Here is a 17005-nt window from a genome sequence, read left to right on the forward strand (position 1 = left end):
GCCTTTGGGTAAAGTTTACTAGCAGGATGCTTTCTGAACTTCTGTTTTACAAGTAGATGAATATAAATACATGTGGTGTTGATGTTCGGGCATTGTTTATACTAGTTGTGTTTTGTTTTATTTTCCTGTGAGTCTGATATTTTTTATTTTACTTTCAAGCTGTAGATTTCTGTAAGCCCATCAGGAAAATAGCTGTACTTAATAACTGGGTACACTATAATTTCCTTTCTGCAGGTTGGTGAGGATGGTCTTCAGATCTGTGTTGAGATATGTGGATGTGCCCTACAGCTGGACCTCCGTGAAGATCCCAACATGAAAAGTCTTATTTATAAAGCAATTGCTCATTTTCTGCCAAATGACTTGGAGATCCTCCGAATTTGTGCTCTTTCCATCTTTTTTCTGGAGCGCACCTTGGAATCTTACTACACTGTTGAACATTTATATAAATGTGCAGATGAAGAATACAATGAGTGCACTAGTTCTGTTCAAAACCGTGTGCGTTTTGAACTGCTTCCCATTTTGAAAAAGGGTTTGTTTTTTGATCCCGAGTTTTGGAATTTCTTGATGATCAAGCAGAATTGTTTGGCGTTGTTGGGGGATAAAGCCTTGGATGGCTTAAGTGAAAGTACACTGGAAAACTCAACTGCAAATCCAGAGAAAACAGCAGAGTACAGGGCTCTGAGTGAGGAATGTGTCTGTTTGACTGATGTGAGCAATGGGGAGCTCGACCCTGGAAACTGCTCTGGAGCCCAGCCCAAAGGTAATGCCAAAAAGAACCACGAAGCTCTGGAGGCATCTAAAATGTCGAATGCGAGTGAACCCAGGCACCGCTGTGTGCTGTGCAACAAGGAATTCCTCGGTGATCACATCGTGAAACACGCACAAGCTCACCAGAAAAAGGGCAGTTTTTCCTGTGTACTTTGCACCAGAAAGTTCAGGCAAAAGGGACTGATGCTGAAGCACTTGAGGAATCATGTCAGGAAGATAGAAAGGCAACATCTTGCTGCAGTTCTTGAGGCTAGTCAGCAGGCTCCTGCTCTTAAGGAATTAGGATGTTCTGATGTTTCTCTCCCTCTTGAAAATGGGAATTCCGATGGTTCCAAACATACTGAACCAGCGGCTGCAATAGCTCCAAGTGCTGAGCAAGTGGTCCAAGAGGAGGATGAGAATGCAGAACAGGTTTTTGATGTGGTGGAAAACCATCTAAGTGACCAGGATGATGCTACTGAAAATAGTAGTGACAGCTGTTTTAATAATGTTCCTGATGCTTTAAGTACAGAGAGTTTGCCTGAAGATGATGAGAACTCCAGTAAAGAGTCACCTGTTCTGCATAAAGTGAATGGGGCTTTTTGCCCTCAAAAAGACCTCGATGCTTTGGATGAGGAGGGAACCTTTAAGTGCCCTGCTAATGGTTGTGCTAGAGTATTTAAAAAGATAAGGTTCCTCAATAAACATGCAAGGAAAAGTCATCCAACTGATCTGAAGGTGCAGCAACATATAATGAAATGGAATAAAGGAAAGTGTCGGTTCTGCCAGAGAAAATTTGCTGATTCTCAACATTTTATAGACCACCTAAAGAGACATGTGTATCCAAATGTTTACTTTTGTTTACACTTTAATTGTAATCAGAGATTTAAGCTGTCAGCTGAGCTTGCAGAACATACAAAAAGTCATAGTGTGTTTAAAGCTCAGTGCAATTTTTCAGACTGCTGTGAGCTATTTGAGGAGCTCCCTTTGCTGTATGAACATGAGGCTCAGCATTATTTAAATAAAACCCCAGAATGTTTGGAAGATGCAAGTGAAAAAGATTCTTCAGATGATCCTTCAGAACTTTGTAGTTTCCAGGATGATGATGAATCTGTTAATGAAAAAGAAACTGTAGATTTACCAATTCCAACTTGGAAGTCAAGGAAGGATTCTACAGAACCAAAGACATATATTCAAAGTGTGGAGAAGAAAGCAAATAATGTAATTCACAATGGAAATGAAAGTTCATCTGAGGGTAGTGCTACCACTTTAAGTTCCATAGACCAAAAGACACCTGTGTTACAGCCAAATTCTGAAAACTGTCATGTTGTTAGTGACCAACTAGTCAATGGGCACAGTGACCCACATCAGACGTCATCCAAGTCATCACAGACACCTTTGGACAGAGTGGCAGATGAAACAAGGACAGAAAATGGGTCAGTGTTACCGGTTTTACAGAATTGTCACGATGCACCACAAAATAATAATAATGCTGCTGCTGCTGCCTCACAAGTACCTTCTAAACCAAATCAGACAACAGAGACTACTTCATATGGTGTCATCTTAACAAAACCCTACGTCAGACCATTGCCTCCGAGTTACCTTGACGAACGTTACATTAGCATGCCAAAACGGAGAAAAATTTTGGCCGAGGAAGTAGATGCTTACTCTGAACAAGATAAAATTTGTAGCAAAACAACAGAAAGATTTAGATGTGGCAACTGCTTGACCATCTACTGTAATTCAGAAGCACTTGAGGCTCACCTTGCACAAAAGAAGTGTCAGACGCTCTTTGGATTCGATTCAGATGATGAAAGTAAGTCCTACAGTCCTGGGTTGGTTTCTTTGGGGGTAAATACCAATCAGAAAATGGTCTTTGAAATCAGACAGCCTGATGGAATAGATATGCTAGAACTTAGACAACTAAATCAGAATACTTGGTTAAATTGGGCTTTTAAATGGACATGCTGTTTAGAACAAGAAAGCGGTGATGAGAATTTGTAAGCAACTCTGATGGAAAAGCCTTCTCCTCAAACAGAAGGGGTAATTCAGTCTGACTTTCCTTGCATGTTTGAAACTAAACATGTTGAAAAGCATAAGCGGTGTTCTAGGTTAAAGAATGAGTTACTTTTTGACCCCAATGCATTCTCTTTTACAGGTGCCTGATCAATGTTGTGGAGGAAAGTATCAGATAAGGAGTGGTGTAAGGAAACACTACATGAAGAAGCATCAGTTCTTTTCCCAGTTGGCCTTAAACATGAAGCAGTCTCAAATTACTAGAGAGAAACATGACCTTGATAAAGACAAAGCACATTTTCTAGACAAAACTCACAGAGGAGTAATAGGAGCTCTGCAGGTCTTGAGTCCAGAAAGGTTGCTACAAAATCCCCAAAGTACCAGTCCTCTGAAAAGCCATGTTCATTCCAAATAGATGATTGAAGGTGAATGGCACAGCCTTTCTAGCAGGAAGGTTTAAGGAAAATAAATAAGGCAGGCAGAGGAAGCAGAGATGTTAATTGCCTTGTGGAAAACCAGCCAATTCTGAAAGCTGCTTTAGTTTGTGTCATTAAAGGGGTGTCTGTCCACACAGCTGGGAAGGAATCATTCCGGAAGGTGTTAATTATTATACTATGGATAAGAAATGCATAAAGGAACCATGCATTCTTTTTTCAAAGCTCAAGTATGTGAGTCCATTATCTGCTCAAAAGCATGGAGCTCATTTAATAAACTTATACTCAGAATCCAAAGAGGAATGTGGAAAGAAATCTTAAGATAGATGGAATGCTGGAATAGCCAAAAACTCGAAATACAGCACATGCAAGGAAAAGTGAGTTGATGTGATATAAAACTTAAACACAATGGAAATCAGATGCAATGCAAGAGAAGCCCTTTGCAAGGATAAGGTGAAGGTGTAGGTAAAGAGTGTCCTGTGAAACATCTGTTGTAGGTGTGGGAAGGCCAATCCAAGCAGTACATGCACAGATTCATGTGGATTTTAACAGGAACTGATTGAAACAAATGCAGAATGTTGAGGAGGTTAAACTTGCATTACAGAGCAGAGTTTATTATTATGCAAATACAGAGGCCCCTCAGCTGTTGGTGTAACTGAAAAGAATTTGAGAAGGCAGACAAAAGCAGAGCACAGGTTGGAGGGGATAAAGGTCAGGAAGAGCCTGTTTTACATGCGTGATAAATGGTGGTAGGCCACAACTCAGTACTGTAACTACTTATTTACTGTCTAGAGGGAGGGAGAAAATAGGTTTGGATTCAATCTCTTTAAGACACATTGTAACTTTATTTAGTCATCATCATGGCTGGGCTTCGAGAACGAAGATTTAGGAAGGCTCTATCCACATTTGTTACAGGCACGCTGGTGGCTAATGAGGCCAATATGAGATAGACATATCTGATTGCAAAAGGCACAGCAGAAAGACTCCTTAGATGGTGTATTCTGCAGAAAACGATTCTTTCTGCGTTGCCTTTTCTCCTCAAGGGTGATCCTGCTGCGTTCTCAAAGGAGACAGCTGCCTTATAGATGGGGTGTCTCCAGGCCTCCCGATTGGAGGCCAGAGTAGACCAGTTATGGTGATCAATATGGCCAAGGCTGAGATGTTGTTTCAGGCAGTCCTTGTATCTCCTCTTTGGGGCTCCTCTCTTGCAGCAGCCGGTGGCAAGTTCACCATAAAGCAGGATCTTAGGGAGGGGGTGGTTGGTCCTTCATCCTGGAGACGTGCCCTGCCCAGCACAGCTGTGTTCTCATCAACATGGCCTCAATGCTTGTGACTGCTGCTTGCTCTAGAACAGATGGATTGGTCACATCATCTGACCAGTGGATGTTTAAGATTGTTCGGAGGCAGCGTTGATGGAAGCGTTACTTTATTTAGTAGCATCCCTTGAAAAGAGCCTTTCCCAGCAGTTGGTGGAGGAGTTACTGAAATGTTAAGCACTTTATTCGAAGTTCACTGTTCATAGAAACAATCAGAATGTGAAGACATGAAGTGTGAGTCTTTCAGCTCTATGTGTAACACTGAAATAGAGAACATTTGGGAACCAAAAGGATGCCCTTGTAGTTTTTGGTCTTCCCACCCCAGGCAGAGATGTGGCAAACACACACATTGCCCAATTACTGTGCTAATTTCTCCTCTCATTTATCTCACACTGTCCTGCCACCTGACAAGTTTTTATTTGGGATCCTGTTCTATGCGGGTAAAATTTTAATGTGATTGTAGGCAGGGGAGGGATAGTGGTGATAGTGGTGTTCAGGGATGGAGTCTTCACAGAAATGTGGGATGGCAAAGCCCAGCTGCTCCCGCTCAGCTGGTTTATTTATGGAATAGTTCATCACAGTGTGTGTAGGGCTTAAATCAACAGATATGGAAAAACTAATGCATAAAAAATCAAGAGGTGCATACAACCTGTTCACTGTAGCAATGGCTCATGCTTGCAAAGCCAAGGGTGTTGTAAGATAGGCTGTGAAGTAGTTCTGGAACTAAACTCAGTAGCTCAACAATGCCTCTGCTAATAACCCTCTGTGAAAGTAAACAGATTTGCATTCCTTCTGCTTTGTTTTCCCCTCCTGGGAGGTAAAAAGAATGCAAATTCAAAATCTTAACTCTTGAACTCTAGGAAATTTTTGCCTTAACTTTGAGTTGAATTAACAGAAAAGGTTATAAAATTATGATCACAGGTATGTGTGCATTACATCAATACCGATCATGGCCCACTTTCAGAGATTTGTATGACATCTGAGGCACCAAAGAAATTTTTTTTGCAGTTGCAAAAAGCCTGATTTAAATGCATCGTTCATTATATATACATATATACACACAATATATATATATTTACATATATAAATACATTAAAAGTTTGTTTTAAATTTAAAGAGGTCCTTATCAGACAAATGCACTTTGACCTATTTTGCTTTCAAGTTACCAACTAATTTTTAAGGACCCAGTTTTCATGTTGAATGTTCCCAGGCTCCCCTTTCTTTGCTTAACTTTGTTAATCTAGTTAAATTTGCTTAAATATATTTGGGGGGGAAAAAGGTTAATTTTAAAGTATTACAGTTCTAAAAATCTGAAAACCGAGTCAGTAGATATGACAAAAACGTTTGCGTAAAATCTTTTCAATGTACCTTTAATCTTTGGTGCTTTTTTGCCTTTTCCCTGGAGCTCCATGTGTTTGAAGATGCTTTAAAATCACGATTGAGACTTGTATTTTCTTTGGTTTTAAGTGTGTAGATAAATGCATCTGTGTCCATGCATAAACTGTGACCATAATTTTTTGTACCTGCATTAAACTCATTTTTGTTCAAAGATGCTTTTCTTGGACACCACCATTTGTTGATGTTATATGTTCAGTAGATACACTCTGGAGAACAGGAAACATGAATTCTTCTGTAGGTGAAAATTAGCAAAAAATCCGAACACTTACCAGAAATACGGTAAGTGTAAATTAAATTGACCTAAGGTAGCAAGTGGGTGGTAACATTTTTAAGTCATGAATTTACTTCAGAAGACATTGCATTTTCTTTAAGCTCCTCTCTGATACCTGTTGGTATTCTCATATAGTTGCAGTTTAAGCAACTTGAATCAGAAGGAAAAGGGTACTTGTGTAATGTGTGTGGGATAATTCTCCATGCTTTTTAAGGATTCTTTAGTACGTTGAGTATTACCCTGTACTAAGCCTGCAACTTCTAGGGCTGAAAAAGGCTACAAATCTAGATCTGAAAGTTGGTTTTTTCCCAAGCATTAAGAAGCATTGTATGATATAATTGGAAATCCTTCAAGATGTATCACTTTGATTCAATAAATACTAAAATCCATGTGTAATGTAAGCCTGCAACTCCCTTAAAACTGCCTGAAGTTACACATGATCTTGGGAGCTTTGTTGGATCAAAGTTTGTGCATTTGTTGTGGATAATTGTGTTCCAATAACATTCCTCCAGTTGGCTGTAACTTGGATTTGGACTTTGCTTTTAAGACTCTTCTCTAACCTGATCATGTTTCACCGTAAAGATCATGGAAGTTCTAACTTCAAAGAGTTGCCATTTGGTGGGCACCTTTCACAAAAAAAAGGAATACTGAAAGTAGGTTGAAAGTGGTGATATCTGTGGGGAAAGGTCACTGGTACTTTGGTTATTTAGCCATATTCATTAAAATTATATAAATTGTATAGTTTGGATAATTTATAACATTAAACTTTGTGATTTTAATATCACATTGAAGGTTCAGCTGTACTCATTTCTTTTATTGTTTAACACCAGTGCTATGGACAAAAGACCCAAAGAGGGTGGTAGTGTTACTATTTTCTTAATTTATTTGGTACTGTATAACACCTTTCTGATTAAATGCAGTGTATGCATTTTGGGACTCTTAATTTGTAAAAGATGTTACAGGTTCAGCAAGAAAGGAAATTTGTGCTTCCTTGTTGAATGTTAAATTATTTTACTTTGCATTTTATATAAGAGTACAAATTAAAACTGAGCCATCAAACTGCAATAAATCTACAGTAGTGTTTCATTTTAAAAACTTTTTTGTACTGTACATAGATTTGTTCAATAAAACATTGTCTTTGTTGTTGATAGAAATTGATCTTGTCTTTTGGAGAATGCCTCTGAAAATGCTGCTGCGACCTTCCTAGCTGCTGTGTTGTGTTTGGTATGGGAGAGTTGCGTGCCAGGTCTTGATGTTCCGGAGGTGTGGATATTTGCATTTGAATAAACTAAGCTTCAAAACAGGGGTGTGGAGGGGGCATTTAACTGCTAAAGTGGTTTCGTGGGGCTCAAAACCCGAACAGGGCCACAGACAAGTCTGGATGCAGCTGTTTTAAGATCCCTCTGCTTCTGGTTAATTGTCTTCATCATAAAATTGTTCAAGTTCTTCAGCGACCTTATATTACAAGTACAAAATGCTGCCCTAAACCTCTTGGGAAGGCACTGATATATGGAGCTGAGCCTCGGTTTTTGCACTTCATGAACTTATGTTTGTCTCTGATAATGCTGCCCAGAGAGATAGTAGCCTCTGGTGTGATACACTTGTTTTTCACTGCTTTGTTTGGTCCCCTTGATTGAATGGTGTAGTCCAGAGACAAAGACAGTGTAGTTGCCTTTTTTTGGATTTTGCTTCTGGGAGTTCAGTACTTTAATCTGAAAACATTGGTTTATTTAGAATTATTACTCACAGTCCTGTAAATTCTTAATGTTCTTTGAGTTTCATGTGACACAGCTGAACTGTGAGGACTAAATATTGAGCTTTGAGCCCAAGGGGAGGTTGAGGTGCCTGGATCAAGGAAGCACCTAAGAACTAGGGAGACCTCAAAAGACCAAAGGGGTGCTCAAGGGAGCTTAAAATAGTCTAAGTAAGTTTAAGACAAAGGCCAACTTTGAGGTTCTTGAGTATGCAGGTAACTTTGTACATACTGAATTTTGTATGTTGGGAAGTTGAAAAGATCATTGGGAACTATTTTTAGAATTATGTAGGAAAAAATAACCATCAATTATGACAGGTATAAAATACATAAATAACAATTTGTAAGTGTATTTATATAAATAGGTATAAAGGTTATGAAATGTAGTTGAGTGGGAGGTACAGTGAAACTCAATGTCCATCATATGGTTACCACCTGCTGTTGTCTATTTTGACAGTATTTATTTATTATTTATGTATTTCAGGCCATACCTGTCACCTTTGGCTGTCAGCATAACCAACATTATTATTGTAAGCTAATTTTCTGAAAAATTTAGTGTAGGATTGCAGTGGTAGTCAGTTAATGCAGTGGCCAGTGTCATTTTAAGTATGTAAATATCCTTTACATTGATATAGTTTATGACTCTGCCCACCTACAAAACAGCTACTTCTACAGATGGCACTAAAATGTATTATGTGTTTGCTTGTATTGTAATTTCTGATTTATTTTGCTTAGTGTTTGAAGGAATTGTGGTGATTTGACCATGACTGGACACCAAAGCTGCTCTGTCATCCACTTGCTCAACTGAACAGGAGAGAGAAAATGTAAAAACAATCTGGTAGGTCAAGAGGATCCCTTGTAATGACTCCTTGAACTAAGACAGCAGTTTAATATTCCAAGAATTCTATTCACCTTTAGGTTCATATAGGCTAATAATTTTTCTGTTTCTTCCCCTTTAGGAATGCTACTTTAAATTCTTGCTCAATGCTCAAGTCAATTAAAAGTTTGTATAAAAACTGTAGGAAATTCCAAGTTGTGAGAAAGGAAAAAAAAAAGCCAAAACACCTACTTCTGAAATAATTCCCTTTCTCCCACCACCACCTCCAAAGGGGAAGCACTTGCAAGGTGCACGTATAATCCTGCTGAAAGGGCTGGCCTTGATTTAAAACAAGATATTATTCCCTTGAAGGCTGCAAATCTAAAAAGGTTTGTTGAAATATGAGCAAAACAAATTTATATTTTTCAGATGCATTTTCTAATTTTTAGTTTGCAGGATTGAGATTAATAAATTCAGAATTTCAACAGCTCAACTGACGTGGTGACACGTAGGTAGTCCCATTTTTGAGGATTTTGCTCTGTAAACTCCACAGATAAGTAGAATGATGCACTACATGTTGTGGTGGGAGGTCTGTCTTGTACATGAAGAGTGTGCAAGTCACTGGATGTATGGAATATAATTTGGCCCAGCAGACAATAAGCATTATTATGTTTAATCTTTCCAGATGCTTTAGGGCTCAGTGTTTATCTGAATGTTGGACTTGCAATTCATGGGCAAAATTGGGTCAGCTGTTTCTGGTTTATTTGGAATTCATTGCTCCAGCTCAAGAGAGCAGCTGTTCCTCAAGCTGGATGTGTGTTGGTTTTCCTTCTGATGAACCTGGAGATCTGCAGGTTTTTAGATCTCAAAGAAGACACAAGCATGTAAAGCATATGGGTAGTATGGGGGGTAGGAATGTGTTCTCTGTTCATGTAAGTGTTCTGTCTTAGGTTTACATGATCTTGAGGGCAGGCATTTGTTGCTACAGATCTGAACAGAGCCCACCACAGTGACGAGTTCGGTGGTTTGTGCAATAACATCATCAGTAATTTTAACTTGAATCTGCAGGTGATGGTCTGTGTGTCTCTACAGAATACAGTAAGTCTTCCTGGTTTTGAAATTACAGGCAGCTTTGGCACCAAAACGTGGCCTCCTTACACACCCATATTAAAACATGGGGTTAATGAGAGGGCTCCTTTTTCTGCCACACCAATGTCAAGCACTCATTGCCCCTTAATTTTTCTTGGCACATAGCTCAACTGAAGCTCCTGCTGCCTTCTTTCCCCTTTTTTTGTTCATCTTTCCTCATTTTCCTTTTCTTTCTCTCACTCATAAAGTGACCATCACTGGTTTTTCTGCCCCTGGCAGAGAAAATACTGCCAAGTGGAGGAGCAGCACAAGGCTGAGGCCTTGCATGTGGTAAAAAAAAAGCACCTTTGACTTATAGAACTTCATTAGGCATGTGCTGTGCTGTCAGATTTCCCACTCCTGGGGATGTGTATCCCTTGCTTGGCATGAGTTCTTAAGGGGTCCCAAATCCCTCAGTCACAAGTAGATGATTTGCTCGATGCCACAGAGGCTGCATCTCAGATATTCAAAAACGAGTTGGTCCAGCGACCACCATAGAAGCTTGAAGCTTCTCAGTTGACTTCCAAAGGCTGTTTCCACCACGAGCATCTGCCTGGACCACAGCAGGCACACTGAGCCATTCCCGAGGATCTGGCGCACAGCTGGATCCTGCTGGAAGCCTTGTTTGTAGGAGTCCTCCAACTCCAGGCACACCCTGACAAGACTGGGTGTGTGGGCTCTGCATCAACGATGGGAAACTGTCATTAAAGTAAACACTTGTGGGAGGTTCGCTTTCTGTTTGTCTTTGCTTGCGAGGAGGGGCCGTGTCCGTGTGCCCCAGTGTCAGAGGATGCTTCCTGGCAACGTCCCACTGGCCGGAGGGGCGAGGGGAGTAAAACTAGAAATCATAGAATAACATCACAGAACATCCTGAGTTGGAAGGGACCCACAAGGATCATCAAGTCCAACTCCTGGACCACCCCGAGGGTCATACCACGTGCCTGAGAGTGTTGTCCGAACGCTCCCTGAGCTCTGTCAGCCTTGCTGCTGTGCCCACTGCCCTGGGGAGCCTGTTCAGTGCCAACCTCTGGGTGAAAAACTTTTTCCCAATATCCAACCTAAACCTCCCCTGATAAAGCTTCACAAAGAAATTTCCTTGGGTCCTGTCCCTGGCCAGGAGAGCAAAGAGACCAACATCTGCCCTTCTGTTCCCTCATGTGGGTGCCATGAGGAGGCTGAACAGACCAAGTGCCCTCAGCCACCCCTCATCTGGCTTCCCCTTCCCCATCTCCACTGCCCTCCTTTGGGCACTGATGGCTCCATATCTTCCTTATGTATCGCTGTGCCCCAAAACGCCCCAATATCGCAGCTGAGGCCTCCCCAGGTCAGAGCAGAGCAGGACAATGCCTTCCCCCGCCCAGCCGGCGGGAGGGGAGGGGAGGGCGGGTAATTACAGAGCTGTTTCATTACAAACGCTTCACACACACTCAAGACATAACGTATATAACGGGCTGGGGGGGCGGCCACGGCCCGCTCAGGTTCCTCAGGTTGCCATGAGGAGCCCAGAGGCTCCGACACGGAACCTCGGCGCCCGCCGCCATTTCCACCCGGCGCCCGCGGTCGCACCGGGGCGGCGCTGCCGCGGCGGCCATGGCGGGGCCGGGGCCGGGGCTGAGCGAGCGGGAGCGGGCGGGCTGCCGGGCCCTGCTGGAGCTGCTGAGCACCGAGGAGCTCATGGCGCTCACCGACACCGTCACCAGCCGCATGGTGCACCCGGAGAGCCGGCAAGGTGCGCGGGGGGCTCCGGGCACAGCGGTACCGCCTGCCGGGCCCTGCCCCGCGCCCGGGCTCGGCCCGCCTTGTGGGGATGCCCGGGGGGTTCCGGGCACCCTGCCCGGGCGGCGGGGCTGTGTCTGCCCGGGGGTCGCCGCTGGGAGCCGGGGCCGGGCTGCTGAGCGTCTGGGAGTCGTTCAGGCCGAGGAACTCGCGGTGGCTGCTGGTGTTGCCCTAAAAGCGGCGCTTAAAGGAAACTTTTAACTTTTAAACGCTCCATTTGTAAGTTTTAGAGACGGATGCTTTTATCAGGCCGCGCTGCACGGTCACAGCGGCACAGCCGGGTGGGTGCCCCGCGAATCGTTTCTCCGCGGGGCTTTCACTGCAGGTTATATGTCAGCATCGCATGGTTATTCATTTTTCCTTCCCCGCCTCCCTGTTACGTATTCAGGACCATTCCCAACACTTATTAGCATATATGCATGTCCTTATAACGGTGTCTTGAGGGTCTTGGTGGTCTTCGGTGTCTTCTCTGTCTGAATCCAACCCCAAGTTCTAAGTGACCACTTTGTAAACTCCTTCAGGACAAGTTAAAAAGTACCTGGGTGTTGCCTCGCTGGCTACCTCAGTTCCTCTCCCCGGTGCTTCTTTAGATCACTTGGCTCTGTGGGTTTTTTGTTGGAAATACTGTCAGTTCTTGTTACATCTCTAAACCCCTAAACTAGGAGATTTTTCAGCTTTCCAGCGCTTCTTTTTCCTCCCTTAGACCCCCCCACTCCTCCAGGCTGCTCCTGCTGTGCCCCTTCAGAACGTATTTAAAGCTCAGGAGTCTCTCGCTATTGGTGTTAATGACATTTGCTTTCAGGTTTTGAAAGGGTAAAACACAAATCTAACACTGAACTTAGCTCTTCCCAGAACAGAACACTCCCGGTTGTGACCACCCTCCGTGGCTTTGCTAAGATTTGTTTCATAACCGTTAATTTTTTATAAGAGTTGTTTTATTATTTTATTAGGGTTACTTTATTATATTATTATTTTTATTAGGTTAAGTTTTTTAAGCCTAACTCTCTCAATATGTTGCTCTGAAATATAGTAATCCCAAAACCTTGAGTTTGTTTCATGTGATATAACTGAGACATGTAAGATTTGCCAAAAATATTTCTTTAAAAGGTCTTTTGCCTGTAGGCTTGTTCCTTGCCTTTTTGTCTAGTTTTTGCAGTGGTTGTAGGCTACCTTACAAGAATTTTTTTTAACTTTAGCTCTTAGTTTCTTCTTGTTTAGGTTTAGGGTTTTTATAAGTCCCTTGTTAAGTACCAGCCTCAGTGCAGGTGGGAACTCTCTGCTGCAACTGCTTTAAAAGTGAGTTTAAGTTTGTTGTGTTTCCGAATTCTGCCACTGACTGAGACCTTTGGTGATAGAACTCTTGTTCAAAGAACTGCACAAGGAATCAAAGATTACCTTGGTTACTTCTCTCTCTCCATTTCTGTCAATTTTCTGTTCTTAGGGAACATTTGAAAACTTGCATTTTCTTCAGAATAACAATGTGTTCTTTGACCAAATGCTGTGAACTACCCATTGATGCAGGACGTAAGATTCACATCCCATGTTCAGAGGAACCATAAAAGCCTGGTTTTTCTTTTGCTGTGTAATCTTGCTTCCAAGAAGACAGCTGGGTGGCTTCTTCTGAAATATCCCAGAGCTTCTCAAATGGAGAAGGAAACCAAGATCAGCCTTTGCTAAAGGGCTGTGTGGTGACATAAAGCAGGAACCCCTCAACGATTTCATGTTAAATGACCTTATGTTGAAGTTAAATATAGGAGAAGTGCATTGTGTGTAAGAATTGTTACTCTTCTTGAAGCACTTGAGATTTATAAGCACCTTAAGAATACTTGAAGAATATTAGTGATTGCATTTGGAAGAAAAAGTTGCATCCTTTTCATCAGTCTTAAATAATACATACTAAATTCCAAGCAGTCATGGATACTGGAATTAGAGATTATAAGGCAAAAAAGTATTCAGTAAAAACAGCACTGTTTTCCAAACATGTTTGCAAGTCTTCAGGTGTGTCCTGTGTCTAATTTGGGTTTTAATTGTGAGAGAAGGACCTGCTAACTTCCATTTCTTTGCTTGCAGAAGCCATTCACGCCATTCTGGTTTACAGCCAGAACGTGGAAGAGCTTCTGAGACGCAGGAAGGTCTATCGAGAAATAATCTTTAAGTATTTGGCAGCACAAGGAATTCCAGTCCCTCCTTCCTTGGAGAAACATCTGCTCATTGACCGTGTGAGGCAGTTCTGGAGTGGGCAGCTCTCAGCTGGAGCCTTGGAGTCGGGGCAGACAAAACCGCATGCGGAGGTGAGTCCTGCTCTCTGGAAAACCTGCGGGTGCTCAGCTCTGCTTTGGCAGGACGGCCTCCGTGGGAATGTTGTAATCCACCTCCTAAATGGGGCCCTTCAGGTGCGTTTAGGAAGATACCAGATCCTTTGAACTCTTGGTTTGGGTTTGGTTGGGGTTTTCTTGTTTCTTTGGGTTTTGGTTTTCTTTTATTTTTGTTTGTTTGGGGGTTTTGTTTTTTTTTTTTTGTTTGTTTGTTTTTGTTTGGGGTGGTTTTTTTTGTTTTGTTTGGGTTTTACATTTTTGTGAGTTTCCTTTAATGACATCGTTTAAAGGTGTCTGTGCCAGTGTATCACTTGCAGAGCTCAGTCTTCTGCTCTGTTTCACACAGTATATTAGTGCATTTGAACTCTAATGTGTAGGGTCTTCTCCGGGCTTTTAATTTTTAGATTGTACTGTGAGCTAAAATAGAGGATATTCACAAATAACTTTTTTGCAGTTACAGCTCAGACTGGATTTTAGCAAATTTATATGTCATTGAATTGCAAAGTTTGTAGCAGTGCCAGATCCCCGTGCTTTGTTTTCCTTTGATATTAGTAACACTTAACACAGTGTAACTAAATGTGTTTTGGCAATTCCAGGTTATTTTGAAGTTCAAAACTTTGATATTTAGCAAATCCTGGCGGTGGGATGAACTTTCAGTATTTTATTTATCTTGGATGTAACACAATTAGAAGTTAATTACAGTTGATGGTGAAACAAATACAGCATTTCTATATGGAAGTCTCCAAACTTTTCGTACTTAATTACTTAAAACTTAAAACACAGGTAATGTATTGCTTACTAGATTTTGGAGTTAACAAACTTGGTGAAGACTGCAAACATCTCTTGTTAAAGTTACCAAAAATCTTTTGGATGATTTTTGGCAGTCTTCCTACCAAAAAGGGCTAAATTGTAAGTACATCGTGCGGTGGAGAAAAAGTTCTGGAACACATTAATGTTTTGAGTTTCAGTTCTTGCTGGATTAGTTGTGCATTTTGTTATCTCATCCCACTGACCCAGGGAAAATACCCCCATAAATTGGCATTATTCTGTCAGCATTAGGAGTTGAATAAAAGGTAACTTCTCAATAGATACTATTTGTTCTTATCAGCTTCTTCTCAGCAGATGCAGAAACCCACACAATTCACCAAATTAAAAGGTACCAAAAAGAAGAGGCCGAAGGCAACATGAAAAAGAAAAAACCTGTCAACACAATTGCTTATTTAGAAGCAATTTTCAGTAAATTCATGTGCCTTAATATGAGATTGGCTTTTTAGGTTGGGTGTGGAACATTCTTTTGGAAATGTAAAGGACAACAAAAAGTTACTAACCCGGACACTTTATTCAGCAGAAACTTTGTCTCAGTATGAGAATCTTAGTCTCATGGATATTGTTGAAAATCATTCCCCTGCCCCTTTTCACTAGAACCAGGATTTTTCTCTTTGTTTGTAAGGAGACCAAGACAAAACCGAAGCACTCTTCTAATTCAAAGAACCTCTCTAGGTTCTCTATATAAGATAATCATGTTCTTAAAAATAAATGAGATTTTACTTTGAGCTTTCTCTGTCACAGAACACTTGAAGAATACTTAGAATGTTTAAAATAAGTATGTGCATGATTTTATGTTCTGAGTGGTAATTTTGCATTTTAAGGCTAAATAGTTCTAAGAAAAAAATTTTGCTTGATTGCAGAGTCATGGAGAGGGAGGAAAGCCACCACAAGATGACATTGGTGGTCTGGGAGGACAATTCTGTCAGTGGTACTTTGAACTCCTGAACTCTCAACATCCCTTGGGAGTAAAATCTGAAGATACATGGGGCCCACAGCATTTCTGGGAGGATGCCAGAATGAAATTCTGCTACAACACTTCGGAAAAGAACATGGAGCAGTACGTTGGTGCGGACATGGTGAGCCTTCGGCTGCTCTCCTTGGTGAAGGAGGAATGTCTTCTCTTCAACCCCAACCTGCATGGCAATGGCCTCAAATATGCCATGTCTCCTCATGGCTTGGTGCTGGTGGCAGTGGCTGGCACAGTGCACAGGGACAACACTTGTTTGGGCATCTTTGAGCAAATCTTTGGACTCATCAGCTGCCCCGTCAGGAATAACACCTGGAAAATAAAACTTGTGAATCTTAAAATAGTCGGGCAGAACGCTCTGGAGCCTGGGATGCAGATTGAGAAACCCTCCATAAAATATGAGCTGAACCAACTGAGAGAGTTCTATGATGGGAAGGAACTGACCGTGTTTGAACCTCAGAAATTCTGAGAGTCTCAGAAATTTTTTCGCCCTGGGTCAGGGTGGATGCTCGCACCCTTTTCTGAGTAAGATTTTCTGGGTGGCACACTGAGATACAAAGTCTAAAGTATTAACACAGGGATTACTTGTGGGCACCTTTCCAAGAGCTGTCCCATATTTCAGAGTATTACTTCAGGTTTTGCACTGTAGAGTGGAGTTAGTTTGGTTATCCTGGTACAAAACGTGGTTACATTTCACTGTGGGCTGGCAGGAATGTGGAACAGATGACCTGGGGTTCACAAACTGCACATTCCTTCTCTTCAGGACACCAGTTTAAACTCTTACCTGAGATGGAGTAGGAAGTCATCACACTTGACTTTGGGAATTTGGGATGGGCAGGTGTCTAAATGGACATCTAAGTCCCAAGAAGCTTTTGGAGAGGGCAGACAAAATTCTGTGAGTGGAGGGATGGAGGCAGCTGCCATTTATGTTCTGAATGTGGTTTAATGGGACATTGCAGGGAATTTAACACTGTTGAAGTCTTTTTTGGTTTGCCTTTGGATGTATAACTTCCTTTCCTTTTACCTTATGGTTCCAGCTTCGTAATGAAGACAGACAAACTGCTGTTCTGCCTCCCCAAACAGACAGGTTTGAGATGGTTGCCCAGGCACCCATTTCTAGCACTGGCTCTCTTGGATCAAGTAGTTCATTCCATAACTTTCAGCAGCACTGTATGAACCAAATGCTTTGATAGTTATTTTGTATATAATTATAACAGAGTTCTTTATATAATAGTTGTG

General features: G+C 41.7%; 2 protein-coding genes across 3 annotated transcripts in view; both read left to right on the forward strand.

The window, feature by feature from the left end:
• Positions 1-4561, forward strand: part of ZNF654 (zinc finger protein 654) — a 29845-nt gene extending 25284 nt beyond the window's left edge. Inside the window, exons 8-9 of one of the 2 annotated variants that reach the window (XM_051780233.1) lie at positions 235-2586; positions 2928-4561. In XM_051780233.1, coding sequence (XP_051636193.1) covers positions 235-2586; positions 2928-2942 — 2367 coding nt within the window. In that variant the 3' untranslated portion in view covers positions 2943-4561. Of the gene's footprint in view, positions 1-234; positions 2587-2905 lie in introns of both variants that reach the window. The other variant, XM_051780234.1, reaches the window with a different exon arrangement.
• A 6112-nt stretch (positions 4562-10673) lies between these two features.
• CUNH3orf38 (chromosome unknown C3orf38 homolog) overlaps positions 10674-17005 on the forward strand; it is a 6987-nt gene continuing 655 nt past the window's right edge. The window contains exons 1-3 of the mRNA XM_051780253.1: positions 10674-11609; positions 13727-13947; positions 15660-17005. The exon at positions 15660-17005 is cut by the window's right edge and continues 655 nt beyond it. Coding sequence (XP_051636213.1) covers positions 11471-11609; positions 13727-13947; positions 15660-16235 — 936 coding nt within the window. The 5' untranslated portion in view covers positions 10674-11470 and the 3' untranslated portion in view covers positions 16236-17005. The remainder of the gene's footprint in view (positions 11610-13726; positions 13948-15659) is intronic.

Source organism: Manacus candei, unplaced genomic scaffold, assembly GCF_025592945.1.
Source record: "Manacus candei isolate 608988 ecotype Guabito, Panama unplaced genomic scaffold, ASM2559294v1 h1tg000014l, whole genome shotgun sequence".
Lineage (NCBI taxonomy): Eukaryota > Metazoa > Chordata > Aves > Passeriformes > Pipridae > Manacus > Manacus candei.